The sequence below is a fragment of the Vombatus ursinus genome, unplaced genomic scaffold (genome assembly GCF_900497805.2).
Source record: "Vombatus ursinus unplaced genomic scaffold, bare-nosed wombat genome assembly UNPS02014499.1, whole genome shotgun sequence".
In the NCBI taxonomy this organism is placed as follows: Eukaryota; Metazoa; Chordata; class Mammalia; order Diprotodontia; family Vombatidae; genus Vombatus; species Vombatus ursinus.
Genome location: NW_020954277.1, coordinates 227,461 through 243,767, shown reverse-complemented (window position 1 = coordinate 243,767; position 16,307 = coordinate 227,461). Strand labels below are relative to the sequence as shown.

The 16,307-nt window shown below is 46.7% G+C and overlaps 1 protein-coding gene across 2 annotated transcripts; it reads right to left on the bottom strand.

Annotated features, from left to right (window-relative positions):
• Positions 1-222: 222 nt before the first annotated feature.
• LOC114042515 (zinc finger protein 69 homolog B-like) lies at positions 223-13,811 on the bottom strand. 2 transcript variants are annotated; one of them, XR_003568994.1, is made up of 7 exons: positions 13,734-13,811; positions 11,470-11,757; positions 9,501-9,595; positions 7,925-8,074; positions 4,304-4,430; positions 636-731; positions 223-531 (listed from the first exon to the last, which is right to left on the bottom strand). XR_003568994.1 is itself a non-coding variant. In XM_027861210.1 (6 exons), exons 3-6 carry the CDS (start codon positions 9,561-9,563, stop codon positions 299-301), a joined length of 519 nt encoding a protein of 172 aa, XP_027717011.1. In that variant the 5' UTR covers positions 9,564-9,595; positions 11,470-11,757; positions 13,734-13,811; the 3' UTR covers positions 223-298. The 2 variants fall into 2 exon arrangements, 1 of the variants encoding a protein (XP_027717011.1); XM_027861210.1 differs by lacking the exon at positions 7,925-8,074.
• Positions 13,812-16,307: the final 2,496 nt, after the last annotated feature.

Here is a 16,307-nt window from a genome sequence, read left to right as displayed (position 1 = left end):
GCATCACCTGGCCTGACCACCCTAGCCCCAGCCCCCACTCAGACGCTGAGCTTTCTACACTGCCTCACGCTGCTCATCCTTGTGAGCGTCACCTGACCGCCTTGAACCCTATTTAGAGCACAGGTACGTAGGTTCTTTTCCAATCTGGCCTGTAGGCTTATCTTTAATAAACTTTTCTCTGGCTGGAAGATCTGAGTTGAATTCATTCAGGCAGATCCGTGCCGTGATTTGGGCCTTTCCCCACGATCTTGGGGTGCCTCTGTGCATCTAAGAGCACCCCAAACTCCCCCCTTCATAATCATACGTATTTTTTTTTCATATTGTGAGAAAGGGATCCTTTGGACAAGGTGTCGCCAGACACCAAAGGCATTCGGGTCACAGAAAAGGTCAAGACCCTTGTTCTCGAGGGAAGAGGCAGCCACTTATGAGGGCTGCTATAGAGGGAATTCTTCCTCCAGTATGAGTGACACCACATGGCTTCTGATTGCCTCTTCCAACTCTGATCTTCTGTAAATCTGTCAGGTGGTAGCACTAGGGTCAAGGGGAAAGAAGGAATGACTCTTTCTCTGAAACTGGAGAAGAATTCAACTGGAGAGATACCAGGAATGCCCTTCTGTTGGTCTTCCATCACTTACCTAGAAATGTGCATCTTGGTACATCTCCCTCTGGGAGCCATAGGGCTTCACCTCTCTCCAACTGAGAAATCACTTGTGGTTTGTAAACAGGAAGCCCTGCTCAGGGGAAAGAAACAGGATGTACTGAAGACAGAGCACCATCCCAGCGCCTTCCCTCTGTTAATTATTTCCTATTTTTCCTGTACATCATTTTCTTTCCTATATATTTGTTTACATGTTGTCTACACCATTAGATTGTAAGCTCCTTGAGGGCAGGAACTCCCTTTTACCTTTTTGTATCCCCAGGGTTTAGCACATAGTAGGTACTAATAAATGTTTACTGAATTGAATTGAATCAAATTCTATTAGAAGCCCCAGGGAGTAGTAACAAAAGACTTCTGTAGAACACCGTACATTGTATTCCCAGGGAGTGCAGGGAATGGATCACAGGGTGAACACTGAAGTTCAAATCAAACTAATCCATTGTGGTCCAACCCCAGCTATGAAATATGAACCTTTCACATCTCTGGCATATGTATTCAAATAATCAATCAATGGACAAATCCCATTAAGAGCCTACTGTGTGTGAGGCACAGTACAAAGCACTGGGGATACAAAGACAAGTCTTGCCCTCAGGGAGCTTATATTCTGTAGGGGGTGATAACATGTAGATTTATAAGCACATGCAAAGTAAATGCAAAATAATTTAGGGGGTGAGGCACTAGGAGCTGGAGAGGGCCAGAAAAGGATTCCTATGAGAGGTGGCATTTGAGCTGGCCTTTGAACGTAAGGATCATGTGAGCCCCTCCAAAGAAAACCTAGGTTAACCAATCAGAAAAGGCGCCCTGCTTGATATAACAGACATGCCTCGAGTGCTCTCCAACTGAACCCAAAGCTCTCCTGCTGAATCTAGCTGATTGGGAGCATTCTTCTGAGAAGGACCAGGCACCCTTGGACGTTTCCCTTTTCTTATTATTTTATGACTCTCCCTGGTTAAAGACACTGTCTTGAATAATGGCATTTCTCTTATGGACACTGTTATGTTTTATGACGTCATTGCTTATGGTAGAAGAAAACCAGACATTCTGGGCATCCTCTTGGAGCTATCATGTCCACTGACACTACGGCACCTCTCTCATTTTACTGCCTTGTGGACCATATCTTCTTATGGGCTCTGCCCCGTTCTCATTTTAGGTCGTTTCTGTGGTCGTGGCTAACACACATGGGGACTAGCATTTTGGGTGACACAGGCGTCCTGAGTCAGGAGGAGAGGAGGTCTTGCTCTGAAGATATAACAGTTCCCTTCAAATATCTCCTCTTTGAGTTCAGAATTATTTCTGACTCCCGTACATATGCTTCTCTAGCTTAAAGAGAATAAACAGCACATATACAACCTAATTCCATTTGTTTCTTTATACACCAAACCTCCGACCAGGTTGACAAAGGAAATGAGCTAGAGATTCTGACAGACAGAGGTGAGCAGAAAGTGCATTCCAGGCACAAGGGACAGAACTGTACAAAGCATGGAGATGGGATACGGGGTATGGCGCATGGGGAAATGAATGCATGAAGGGCAGTGCCAAGACTTTAGGAGAGAATCTTTCACTGGCAATTCAATTCAGTCACCATTTCTTAAGCATCTACTAGTTGTGTGCCAGGTACTATGCTAGGCTCTGGAAATAGAAGACAAAATGAAAATGGAGCACCAACACAGAGTCCCTGGCACTAAGAGATGAAGGAATTCATCCACTTTGAGAATATCCCCATACAGCAAATCACACCAGACCTAAGTACTCCAGACATCCTGCAGCCTTTAGGAGGCCACTATCCAGAAAGAAATAGGCTCCAAACATTTTAATGGTGGCTATGAGAGATTCAATGGAAAAGCAGAATCATTGACCTACTGTCAGAGAATCCTCAAAACCAGAGACTATGGTGGGGGGGATTATCATTGTAGGAGCAGTCCTGAAAATTACAATTTCTACGTTGTCTCCTGGCAGTTCCTCACTCATGACACTCTGTCTCTGTCTCTGTCTCTCTCCCCCCTTCTCTGTTTCTCTCTCTGTCCCTGCCTCTGTCTTCTCTCTCTCTCTCACTCTGTCTCTCTCTGTCTTCTCTCTCTCTCTCTCACTCTCTCTGTGTCTCTCTGTCTCTGTGTGTCTCTCTCTCTCCTCCCTCTTTCTCATCTCCTCTTAGTTTTCCTGCTTCTTTCAAGTCTCACCTAAAGTCTGACCTTCTACAAGCAGCCTTTTCCAGAAATGGGTTCTGCACGACCGCACATACTTGTTTTGTTTTTCTTGCCTTCTCATTGGGTGGGGGAGGGGGTAAGAGGAGGGAGAGAATTTGGAACTGAAGATGATAAAAGTAATAACAAAAACAACAACAATAAGGTCTCTGTGCTTTAAAATAAATAAGCACAGATAATTGTTTTGAAAAAGAAAACAAAAACTGAACTAAAAAGGGAGTTGTTCGCAGTGTTCCTTAGCCTTAGCGCCTTCTTTCCGAAACCACCCCCACTGTCTTCTGCACGTTCCTTGTTTGCACACACAAGGTCTCCCCCATTAGACTGTGAGCTCTTCGGAAGCAGGAACCGTTTTGCCCTTCTTTGTATCCCCAGCCCGCAGCACAGTGCCTGGCACATAGTAGGCACTTATAAATGCTTCTTGACTTGACTATGAGCTCCTACATATTTCCGTCAAGCTCAGTATGAATGAATCAGGAATTGAAAAGGACCTTGGAGACTAGCTTAATCCACCCTTTTATGTTCCAGATTAGACAGCTGAGGCCCCAGAGATGTGAAGCGATTTGTCCACAGTCATATAACTAAAAAGCGGCAGAGTCAGGATTAGAACCTGGACCTCCTGAGTGCGAGCCCATTGCTCTTTCCGCTATCTCACGCCTCGTATGACGGACCTCCCAGATAGAGAGGTTTTTGTTTGGCGATAAGAGCTGGGTAGAAGAGAAAGGGACGATGGCTACTGACCCAGCAGCTGCTGGGACTACTGCAGGGTGCGCCAGATCCATCCTCAATGTGGTTGTCAAACTGCTATTCCGAAAACATGGATCTGACACAGTGCTCCCTTGCTCAGAAATGTTCAGAGCTGCCGTATTATCTCCCCTACAGCACTTAAAATATGACTCGATTCACAAAAATCGGATTGCCTCGACTCTAAAACACAAAATTCCCAGCTCGGCCTTTAAAGCCAGCCCTACAGTAGGGCTCCCACCCAGACTGGTTTTCCCAGACTTGCTTCTGTCATGGTACGTCCTCCCTTCAAGCCCCTTCCACACGGATCAAACCGGGCTGGTTGCGTCTGGACGTAGCATCCCACCTCCTACTTCCACGTCCCCATCCTGGCTTCACCTCTACCACCTTTCAGCGTCTCCGGCTCCCTGCAAAGCACAGCTCGGGTCTGACCTGCTACGAGCAGCCTCACCAGATTCCTCCCGTTAGCAGCGCCCATTTCCCTCTAGAGTAATTTATGTAATTTTGTGCTGCTTATCTTCACAGATGGCACATCCCCCACATCTAAGTAAAACTCCTTGAAGACAGTGTTTTGTTTCTGTTTTTGCCTCCCCGGCACTTAGCACAGTGCTTTGCACATAGTAGGCATCTCATAAATGCTTCAGAATGGCACCGTTGACTCTCCAGTGGTCAGATGCCAGCTCCGGGGGCAAGCTGTCCTTACCAAGGGAGACAAAGTTCTGATAGTTCTCCAGCATCACCTCCCTGTACAGGTCCTTCTGGGCCGGCTCCAAGCGCCCCCACTCCTCCTGGGTGAAGTCCACAGCCACATCCTGGAACGTCACCAATTCCTGAAAGAATCAACATTTTGATGGTGCGGTGGATGGAGCACTAGGCCTGGAGCTGGGAAGACTTGAGTTCAAATCCAGCCTCAGCCTTTTGCTACAGGTTTAACCACATCACCCACATTCTCCTACTCAGACTCCAGCGATTCGTTCTTACCTTCAGGATTAAACGTTGGGCATTTAAAACTCTTCACAAGTCGGCCCTTTCCCACCTTTCCAGTTTCTCCCTTCCCCCACTCCACAATTCAGTTCTACCGGCCTCCTTGCTATACCTCATATGTGATGCTCATCTCTCATCTCTAGGCGTTTGCATTGGCTGTCCCTCAGGCCTGGAGTGCTCTTTCTCCTCACCTCCACCTCTTAACTTCTCTGGCTTCTTTCAAGACTCAACTTACGGCCTTTGCCTTGGGACTAGAAACCAGCTCCAGGCAGCCCTGATGCTTGGCTGAAAGACCACCAGGCCCACTCAGCGGCAGCCAGATCAACCAGGGATGTCCTCGATGCACTGCCTGGTTGAACAGCCTTGTGCTGTGGCTAAATAAGTCTCCTTTTGTGAACAGCTGAATGACCTCAAGCATTTCATTTCATTTCAGTACCAAACGTAGTATTTGTACCATATTCTACCCAGAAACCAGCCCAACTCAGAGCCAGCCCAGAAAAGAAGGAACAATGTTTTTGCCTCTCTTTGCATCTCCAGGACTTAACACACATATGATCAGAGCTCAATACATGCTGGCTGATTGACGCTACTTTCTTTCTTTTTCTTTTCTTTTTTCCCTGAGGCATTTGGGGTTAAGTGACTTTCCCAAGGTCACACAGCTAATAAGTGTTAAGTGCCTGGTCTGAGACTGAATTTGAACTCAGGTCCTCTTAACTTCAGGGCTGGTACTCTATCCACTGCACCACCTAGCCACCCCTTGATGCTACTTCCTAATTCGATATATCACTCTCCATTACTGACCACAAGGTTTGGGGAATAATCAATCAACCAGCATGTACTAAGCACTTACTGTATGTATACAAGGCACTGTGCTCAGGAGTCAGATTATAAATCACAGATATATATGTGAGCTTTATCTCACCTCTAGGCATTAACAACTGTGACCTCAAACCACTCCTCCCTTTATTCGAGGTATCCACGGTGCCCTATCTCTCCTCCTTCCAGGAGAAGGGGGTATCACAACTCACTGGGGGGAATATGGTTAGTGGACCTTTGCAGATTCATAGGATTTTCAAGTAGGTGGCACATCCCAATCAGGCCTGGAGTTGGGAAGACCTGAGTTCAAATATGACCTCAGACACTTACTAACTATATAATCATGAGTAAGTCACTTAACATCTGGCTGCCTCACTTTCCTGATCTGTAAAATGGGGATAACAATAGCAACCTACCTCCCAGGTAAGGCTCAAATAAGATATTATTTGTAAAAGCATTTAGCACAGTGCCTGGCACATAGGAAGCATTGTAGAAATGTCAGCTGCTATTGTCATTATTATTATTCAAAAGGGAGAGGCAGGACAGGCCACAAGGATGGTGAAGAGACAATGCAGGCTGGTTGAAGGAGCGGGGTGCCGAGTCCAGAGAAGAGAAGGCTCAGGGGAGACATGATGTTGTCTTCAGGTATCTGAAGGGCCATCCCACGGAGGTGTCTTCTGCTCGGCTCAAAAGGGCAGATCAAGAAGCAACGGGTCAGAGTTGTGAAGACGTGCATTTAGGTGTGAGGCAAAGAAAAGCTCCCTAGCCCCGGGAGAGAGATCCAAAAGTGAAGCTGGCTTTCTCAGGTAGTGAGGGAGTGAGCTCCCTGTCACCAGAGGTCTTCCAGAAAAACCCAATGGCCATCTGGGTGCAGGGTAGATGCTCGGTCGTTTCGCATCCTCAAAGCCCTTGATATTTTCAAATGGCTCAACTTTCAAGAGGATATGTTGGACTGTTTTTTAATCGGATAGCTGCATGGCACGGTAGCTAGAACCCTGTGCCTGGGCGTCAAGAAGACCTGAGTTTGAATCTATCTCAGACATTTACAAGCTGTGTGTCTCTGGGCAATTAACAACCTCCATCTGACTCAGTTTTCCCATTTGTAAATGGGAATTATAATAGCATATACCTCACAGGGTTGTGAGGATTAAAAGAGATAATATATGTATATATTTATTATAATAGAAAACAATACAGGACAACTGAATTCAAGTCAAATACAAATATAGTTTTTGACCCAGATAACCGTCTGAAACATTCATTCTTTCTGTTACAAATGGTACTCAAAGAGTCCAAAGCTATGTGTACTATCAGTTACATGAGATAATTTTTCTGAATGGTTTTTTTTTAATTAGAGAGTATTATGAATTTGGGGAATTGCTTATTTGGAATTAACAGATATATCAAAACAAAGTGTATTATATTGTTTAATGTAAGGAAACAAAATAATTTATGGGGGACAAGGTTAATAGACTCAATTATATAATATCTGCCTGGTGAAATATAAGAAAATTTGAAAAATAAAAAGAAATGGAATAAGAAACATGATTCTTCCTACATATGCATCATAAAGCTTCATTTGTAGAATTTATAGGCAATTGATACAAATCTATGAGTATAATATGTAATCTCAGTGGACAAAGGGCCAGAGGGCCAGACAGTCTACAAATGAAGGAATATGCCTAGTAATAATAATAATAATAATAATAATAGCTAGCATTTACATAATGCTTCAAGGTTGACAAAATGCTTTACAAATATTATCTCATTTGAGCCTCACAACTCTAAGAGCTAAGTGCTATTATTATCCTCATTTTACAATTAAGAAAACTGAGGCAGACAGAGGTTAAGTGACTTGCCCAAGGTCACCAAGCTAGTAAGTGTTGGAGGCCAGGTTTGAACTCGGGTCTGCCTGGCTCTAGGCCCAGTGCTCTAACCACTAGCTACAAATACTTTGCAAAATATTCAGCATCACTAATTACTAAAGGAATAAAAAGTTAGCATGTGAGGTACTGCCTTACACCAACTAAAGTAACAAAAATAAACGAAAATGATCAAACTTAATGTTAGGGGAGCTGGCAGGAAACAGACAAGCTTAGACATTCTGGTGTCTTTGAAATATCCAGTTTTGCTGGGTAACGATCTGGCACTTCCAGGCTTCCCTCATTCTAAGAATTCACCCAAGCCCTAATTTCCTGTCCCTGTATTTCCAGCACTGCTATCATATGTGGGTAACCTGTTTCCCCACTTTCCTTTCCTTTGCCTTTCCCATACCCTCCAGAAGACTAATTTTTTTTCTGATCAAGTCAAATCAACAAGCATTTATTAAGCACTTACTATGTGCCTGGCACTGTGCTAAGCACTGAGAATAGAAATATAAGCAAACAATCGGGAAATCTGATTTAGGATGTGCGTAGATTTAGGAGGGGGTCAGCGCTGGAAAGGATATGAGAAATCATGTTAGCCTCCCCCCTCCCCATTTCACACATGGGGAAACTGAGGCCCAGAGACGTGATGTACCTACCCAGGTTCACCAGGGGTAGGACCTGGGCCAGGATCCAGTCATCTTCCCATTCTGCCCTAGCCCTGTCCAGCGAATGCTTCTTCCAAGCTTTCTGCCTGCTGCCGAAGTCTCCTCTTTGGACATTCATTAGGGTTCTTTTTGGTTGTTTCCCTTTTTAAAAAAGGTGTTTTATTTTTAATCTGTTATTACATCACATTCACTGATTTGCAACTCAGTGGTGCAGTGGATAGGGCACTGGGCCTGGAGTCAGGAATACCTGAGCTCAAATCCAGCCTCAGTCACTGACTAGCTGTGTGACCATGGGCAAGTCACTTAGCCTCTATCTGCCTCAGTTTCCTCATCTCTAAGATGGGGCTAATAATAACCCTTGCCTTACAGGGTTGTTGTGAAGATCCAGTGAGAAAATGCATATGCACAGTGTTCTGTAAACCTTAAAGCACTATGTAAATGCTAGGTATCATTATTAATGATGCAATAACAATAATAATGAATGTATTTCTCTCCCTTCCCTTACCCAGTGATTTTCCCCTTGTAACAAAGATAAAAACAACAGTTCAGCAAAGCCCACCAACGCATCAGTCGTATCTGACAGTATCAGTAACATCTAGTAACAGCACCTGCCTCTCACAGTTGGTGGGAGGACCAAATAGGATAACGTTTGTAAAGCGCTTCGCCCAGTGCCCGGCACATGGGAGGCCCTATATAAATGTTAGCCCTTATTATTATTCTTATTTCTCCTCCTTTCACTGCTCCCCTAAAAGGAGAGAAATATGCTTTCCTATCTCTTCTCTGGGGCCAAGCTTAGTCATTACATGTCTGTGGAGTTCACTTACATTTTTATCATTTTTTACCTTTCCAATGGTATCTTCATTATGTTTATTTTTTTTTCTTGGTTCTGCTTACTTCACACAAATATTTCTGTATTTTTCTGAATTCCTCATATTGGTTATTGGGCTGGTCAGAATTTCTAAGTCTTTCAAAGTTTGTCTTTACAGTATCTTTGTCATTGTATAAATTGTTCTCCTGGTTCTGATCACTTAACTCTGTATCAGTTCACACGAGTCTTCTCAGGTTTCTCTGAAACCATCCCCTTCCTCACATTTTTTATTTTAGGCAATTGGGGTTAAGTGACTTGCCCAGGGTCACACAGCTAGTAAGTGTCAAGTGTTTAGTCTGAGGCTGGATTCGAACTCAGGTCCTCCTGACTTTAGGGCCAGTGCTCTATCTACTGCGCCACCTAGCTCCCTTCCTCATTTCTTAAGGCACAAGAGTATTCCAACCCATTCATATACCATACTGTGTTCAGCCATTCCCCTCAGTGTCTAGTTGTCATCACAGAAAAGCTGCCACCATTAACTTCTTTTAAAAAACTATATTTAATTTTTTTCCAATTACATGTAAAAACAAAATTTTGACATTAGTATTTTAAAATTTTGAGTTCCTAAATCTCTCCTTCCTTCGCCCTCCATGAGAAGGCTGGATTGGACATGATTACAGGGCACCAGGCAAGGACAAGAGAAAGAGAGGTTTGAGAAATAAGACGGCATTTCAGAAGAGGCAGGAAAGCCTAACTCACCTGGGACTTGGCCGTCAGGTGCCCAGATGTCACTCCCTCCACCTCCTCCTTCACCCTTCTCATTGGCGGAAGGACAAAATCTTGAGAGAGCAGAGCTGGGGGAAAAGAAAAGAGGTAAGCGGCCAGTCCTAGAGGGCAGCTCCCAGACCCAGCAGGAGGACAGCTCCCCACGCACAGTTGGCTGGGAGGCCAGGGGCAGCCTTGTTGGATCTCCTTGGCTCACAGCCATGGCTCGTGGGCCCGACTCGGCAGGTTCCCAGGGACAGAGAACGTCCCACTCTGCCCTGGGTGACACTGAGTATGAGACTCAAGGTCTCCGTGCCTCAGTTCCTTCACTTTTGGAGGGAGGAGGAAGGGTGGTCCAAATCTGTGACTTCACTCATGTCAGAGGCTCTCCAGTGAGGAACGTCCCTATAGCAATCCTCGGCTTCTCCTAGTCCTAAGAGGGTTGTCTAGGGCACTGGGAGGCTAAGTGCTTTGTCTCGGGTCACACAGGCCATGGACCTAGAGGTGGAAGGGGGCCCTGCCTCTAGCCCGGACCCCTGAGCATCCAGTCTACTGAAGTCTGTGGACTCCTCACAATCACGTCTCTAGGTGTATAAAATAAAATGCATAGGATTACAAAGAACCAATCATACTGAAATACAGTCACTAAAAGATAAGAACCACTTCAGTCCTAGAAAACGGAAATGACTTGCCCAAGGTCATGCAGGTAAGGAGCATCAGAGATGGACTTGGACCCAGATCTTTCGGACCCCAAGGCGGTCTCCCAATCCCCTTTGCTGCTAGGCTGCCTCTCCACATCAAATTCAGTGTTTCCATTCCCTTCCCTGGTTTATAGGCAATATGCGGGATCTGTTTGGCTTGGCCTCTGATGGCAGAGCTCGGGACAATGGGTGGACAAGACCAGGAGTCATGGGCGGAAGTCACCAAGCACCCATTTGGGCCCGATGTCAGGAGAACACGATGTCCCAGTGGTTAGAGCCATCCCTAGGGGGGAGGTCAGTCTTCCACCACTCATCAGGTATATCTCTTTCCCAAAAAGACTGAACCAGAAGGCTCCCAAGTAGCCTGACATTCTGTGATTTGGTGTGAACCAACTAGCTGAACTGGTGGAAAAAGCTAATTGATGTCAGCAGACATCTAGCTTTCAGAAGCCCCCCGTGTCAGGAGCAGTGAATGGAAAATCACTCCCAACCTCGCTTTTGGGAACAAATTTTACACGCTACAGAGCTTGGGAGAAGGAGAGAAAGGGCTGGAAATGGACTGATTGCCCAGGGACGGGCGCTACTGAGGGATGATGAAGGCAGCGGAAATTGACAGTGGTGCTTTTAAAAATGAAGAAGGCAATATCAGTAAGACCTCAGGGATTGAGAGCTGGAAGCAACCTTAGAGACCACTGAGTCCACCCCCCTCATTTTACAGGTGAGGAAACTGAGGCAGACAGCAGTTAAGTGATTTGCCCAAGGTCGCACAGCTAGTAAGTATCTGAGGCAGGATTTGAACTTGGGTCTTCTCGGCATACCACTCAAGATCCGCCTCGTCGCCTCATCTGTAAGAGTCTTCACTCACCAAGCCATGGAGATCTGCTCTTCCCTACCTTACATCAGAACATCAGGAAGGACGCGGTTCTGCGGGGCCCAGAAGGAGAGCCCAGGGATGGCACTCTCCCAGGGGCGACGCGACCGCCTTGCTCAGACTGAGGGGTGGCAGGTGAATGGAGCTAGACCCAGACTGCCTTGGCTACTCTCGCAGAACGGAGACAGAGGATTCTAAGTCCCTTCCAGAACTGAACCTGTGACCCGATGAACGGTGTTTGAGGCAGGAGGGGCTCTGTTACGTCTGGGCTCCTGCCCTCCCTGCCAAGAAGCCTGCCTCATCTACCTCCCCGAAGGGACCAGGCGCTGCCGTCCCTCCCCCGTGGCTCTTCTCCACACTGCCCCACGCCCCCAGCCCCAGAACTCCTCACCTCTCTCTTCAAGCACGAGGAGCCAGGAGGCCTCCGTGGCCACCTCTCCTCAAGGCTGGTCTTAACGTCTGGCTTTTCTCAAGTCCTTTCTCCCCGGCCCCAGTGACGGGGACTTGTCCAATCACCCAAAGCTCCAGGACATCTTCCTTTCGTAGACTCAACGCTGAAGGTCCAGGCAAAGGTCTGGGCACAAGGAGGATGGATTTGGGCTCCAGAGGGCTGTTTTCCAATCCCTCCACCTTTCTGAAGAGCTGCTCACTGGCGCTCTGTGGATTCACCTTCAGGGTGCTGGGGGCCAGAGACAAAGTAGAGTCATCCATGAGACGCAGCAAGTGCCCCCAAGCACTTAGCGCAGTGCTTGGCACAACAGTAGGCACTTAATAAATGCTTATTGGCTGACTGGCTGACGATCACACATTCTAGGCCAGGCCCACACAGAGTATGTGCTGTTTTTTGCATGTTATTGTCTCCCCACCTGGCCCCAGAACATGAGCTCTTGGAGGGCCAGGCTGTCTTTGCCATTCTTTGAAGCCCAGCACTTAGCAAGGTATCTGGCACACAGCAGGCGCTTAATAAATGCTTGCTGATGGATTAAGTGCCAATACAAAACTAGGCATGAAATCATTTCCCATGATTGCACCCCATTCATTTGACAATTACCTAGTACACACAGCATGCCAAACCGTAGCAGATACTACTAGACCAGAGATCTTAGATGGGAGATGGGAGGCTAGAGAGACACCCAAAGGTGGGAGGGGGAAAAGGCAGCTGAACCGAGATAGCTAAGCGGCACTGTGAATAGGGTGCTGGACCTAGAGTCAGGAAGACCTGAGTTCAAATCCTACCCAGCCACTTAATTAACTTGTGACCCTGGATGAGTTACTTAACCTCGGCCTGCCTCAGTTTCCTCATGAGATAATATACATAAGTATTATGTGAATGGTAGGCCTGCAGGAGGCCTTTCCCTCTGAAATCACCTTCCATCTACCCTCTGTGTGTGTGTGTGTGTGTGTGTGTGCGTGTGTGTGTGTGTATGCATGTGTACATGACGGGCATGAACTGGATTTCAGTGAGGCAGAGCTGCACAGTCTCAGCCTCACTCTCCTCCGGAGCCATCAAAGTCCAGCGGCAAGACAAAAGTCTGGAGGACCGGTGATGGCCCAGGCTGCCGGGGGCGGCTGACCGAGCTCAGCAGCAACATATGTGTATGGTGTATGTGTGTGTCGTGTGAGTGTAGTACAATAAATACAAAATACGTAAATACATATAACACAATATATCCTGTGTGTACCTAGTTATTTGCATGTTGTCTCCCCGATAGAATGTCAGCTGCCTGAGGGCAAGGGCTGAATCTTTGCCTCTCTTTTTATCCCCAGCTCTTAGCATTGTTCTTCTGACCCGTCAGACTCTTCCTGACCCCATTCAGGTTTTCTTGGCAAAGATACCGGAGTGGTTTGCCTTTTCATTCTCCAGCCCATTTGGGGAACTGAGACAAACAGGGTGAAGTGACTGGCCCAGGGTCACCCAGCTGGGAGGTGTCTGTGGCCACATTTGAACTCTGGAAGATGAGTCTTCTGACCCCAGGCCAGGGTTCTAGCCGCTGAGCCACCCAGCCTAGTGCTGGCACACGGTCAGGGCTTGTGGCCTGACTTCCCTGCAGCCACCCCTCCTCCCGACCTTTCCCTGTCCTAGGCACTCCAGCAATCTCTCTAAACGGCATCTCCCTGGACCTCCTGGCATCATACATACATGATGTACATACGTGCATACATGATATGCGCCTGCCATCACAGATGCTCACAGCCCCCCTCAGACTGCCAGCTCCAGCTTCCTGAGGCCCCCAACACCCAGCCCTCAGGCTCTCCAGCCTGGGGTCTAAGAGTGTTACCCCAAGACGCTGGATCTGGTGCCTAGGACAGAGCTCCCAGGTCTGTGTGTCTACACAGGGAGACAGACCCCCGGCACAGACAGAAGCGGGGCTCTGCTCTCGGAGTGAGCTCCGAGTCTGAGCACACCCCCATGCCCTGCCCTCCAGCCTTGCAGAGCCCCTTCCCCTCCCTCTGGCACACATGCACGTGCAATCCCACACGTACACGACTGTACACATGCACAATCCCCAGCCCCTCGCACACTCACACACGCACGTCACGCCCATGCACACACAAGCCCAGCTCCCCTCCCTGGCTCCTGTCCAAGTGCCCCAGGAACAAAGCACCCCCTCCATCCCTACCCCTGCCCAGACCTGGAGATCTGCGCCTACGCACCTGAACCCGGTCCTCAGGACACCGCTTAGGAAGATGTTTAGGGGATCCCTGGACAGGTCACTCTTCAGGGATTCTGGGAAATGAAGGCGTAGAAGAGAACACGGCCTGAAGGATTCTGGGAAATGTAGTCCAGAAAAAAGTACATGCTCCAATTAAGTGTGCAGTAAGAGGAATGGGGGGGGGCGGGGGCCCAGGAACATATTTTGGTAAAAAGGGTTTAATTAAATTCAACAAATACTTATTAAATTTCTATTGTGTGGAGGACCCCATACTAGAGACTGGGGGGGAAATATGAACTGTCCCTGTGTCCCCCATGTAGCTTAGAACCTAGTTTGTTGATATGGCATAGGTAATAGCTGATAGGTGAAATGTACGATTAGATATGTGACTAGTGAATTAGAGAGGCACAAGAAAAGTGCTTTGTGAGGTCTTAAAGGGAAAAGGTAATGACTAATTTGGTGCATCAGGTAAAACTTCACAGGAAAAAATAGCTCTAAAAATGGGTGTTAAAGGATGCATAGGAATCCAACAAAAACCTTATGGAGACCATACCAAACGGAATCAACAAGGAAGATAGAAGGTTATCTTTGTGGGAAGGAAGATGAAAAGAATACTACATTTTTTAAAAAACTTGAAGAAGAAGGTGGTGCCAGACTGTGGAGGGTCTTACATTCCTAGAAAAGAAGGTTGAACTTTACTCAGCATGCAAAAAAACAGCTATTGCTTTTTTTTTTTTTTTTTTTGAGAAAGAGAGTTGGGAGGCAGCATGCTGCAATGGAGAGAGCTCTGCCCCTGGAGTCATAAGACCCAAGTCCAAATCCCAGCTACTGCCACTATAAACTTGGCCAAGTCACTTTACCTTCCTGGGTATCAGTTTCCTCACCTATAAAACGAAGAGGTTGGACTCCATGACATTTAGTGTCTCTTCCAAATCTAGTTCTGTGTTCCCTCATAGAGAACATCAGTTTGATAATAGCATAACTAATGGATTGGGGTAGGAGGGGTAGAGAACAAAGAAATTACAATAGCCTCCAGAAGATGGTCATGAAGGCCTGAACTCCACTGATGGGAGTAGCCATTGACAGGAAGATACAGGTGTTAATAGGAGAACTACGAACACAGAGAAAGATGGACAAGGTTGAACTTATTAACAAATTTGATGTGTAAAATGAGGGAAAGAGGTCAGAGTCTCTTAGAGTGGCAATCTTGGAGTCATCCTTAGCTTTTCTCTCTCTCTCTCCTCTCATATCCAAGCAGTTAGCAAGTCTGGTGAATTCATTCATTCAAGAAGTATTCATTAAGTACTTACTCTGTTACATTTCCCATCTCCATGCCTTTGCACTGGTTGTCCCTCATGCCAGGAGTGCACATCCACCTCACCAATGCCTGTCAGAATCCTTTGTTTCCTTCGAAATTCTGCTAGAGTAGCACCTTCTACATGAAGTCTTTCCTGATCACCTTAACTACTAAACTAATGTCACCCCTCAAAAAAATTACCCGGTATTTATCTTGTATATATAATAGGGCATTGGAGATAGCAATCTATTGTCAGAACAGTGTGGCAACCCCCATGGGGCATGTTCATCTGGCATTCCAGGCCAGCTCATTGAAGCATGGGGGAGGCGGGGTAGAAAGAAAGCCTCCAAGATGTGTTATGGAGAATTACTCTCCCCCTTCCCCACCCAACTTCCAAACATGCAGATATTTTCTGAATGTTTACTGTTATGACTCAGAGATTCATACTGTATGGTAACAAAAAAGTCTTTTCACTGGATGCTGAGCTGGAAGTCCATGAATATATCTGTAATAAGGCCATCCCCCACATGTGGCATGAAGATGATGTTGTGCTGTTTGAAGGAAGGCAGAGTAGTACCAAGCTGAGGGCAGGATCATGATGGAGATTGCCAGCTCCTCTCATGTCAGCTTCTTTCCAGAGTCTTTGCCTTCAGAAATCTTTGTTTTGGTTTTTTTTTTTGGTGAGGCAATTGGGGTTAAGTGACTTGCCCAGAGTCACACAGCTAGTGAGTGTCTCCACCTAGCTGCCCTTGTCTTCAGAAATCTTAAGTTGAGTTGGACAAACCCATTTTCTCTCTTGAAACTGAAAGCCAGGGGAGGCAGAGCCAAGATGGTGGAGAAAAAAAAAAAAAACAGGAACACATCTGAGCTCTCCAAAATTCTCTTCCAAACAACTTTAAACAATGCCTCAAAGCAAATTCTGGAGTGGCAGAACCCACAAAAGGGTCCCTGTGTTGGAACTGGCCACAGGATTCTGTTGCATTGCCTATACTCAGATCTGGGTGGCAGTCCTGGGTCACAGTCCTGGGTCGCAGTCCCAGGGCAAGTAGGAGCATTAGCACACCAGAGCTCGTGGCCACAGGGGAGTGAAGTCCCTGGTCACAGTTCCAAGGCAGAAAAGAGTGCTTGTGGTCACTCAGAGACCAGAGCACAGACCAGGAGAGTAGTAAACACACTTCTCCTTAGATCATACCACCTTGGAAGAACTGAAAGCTACAGACCCCTAGAACTAACTCTGAAAACCACAGCACAAAAACCTGAAGCTTGGGACAGTGCTCT

Excerpts from the sequence above, each read along its gene's own strand:
- LOC114042515 (XM_027861210.1), bottom strand. The coding sequence starts at position 9,563 with ATGAGAAGGGTGAAGGAGGAGGTGGAGGGAGTGACATCTGGGCACCTG. Across the intron at positions 4,431-9,500 it reads ACCTGACGGCCAAGTCCCAG|GAATTGGTGACGTTCCAGGA; the intron begins GTGAGTTAGGCT and ends TGATTCTTTCAG. Across the intron at positions 532-635 it reads ACCAAGATGCACATTTCTAG|TGCTACCACCTGACAGATTT; the intron begins GTAAGTGATGGA and ends CCTTGACCCTAG.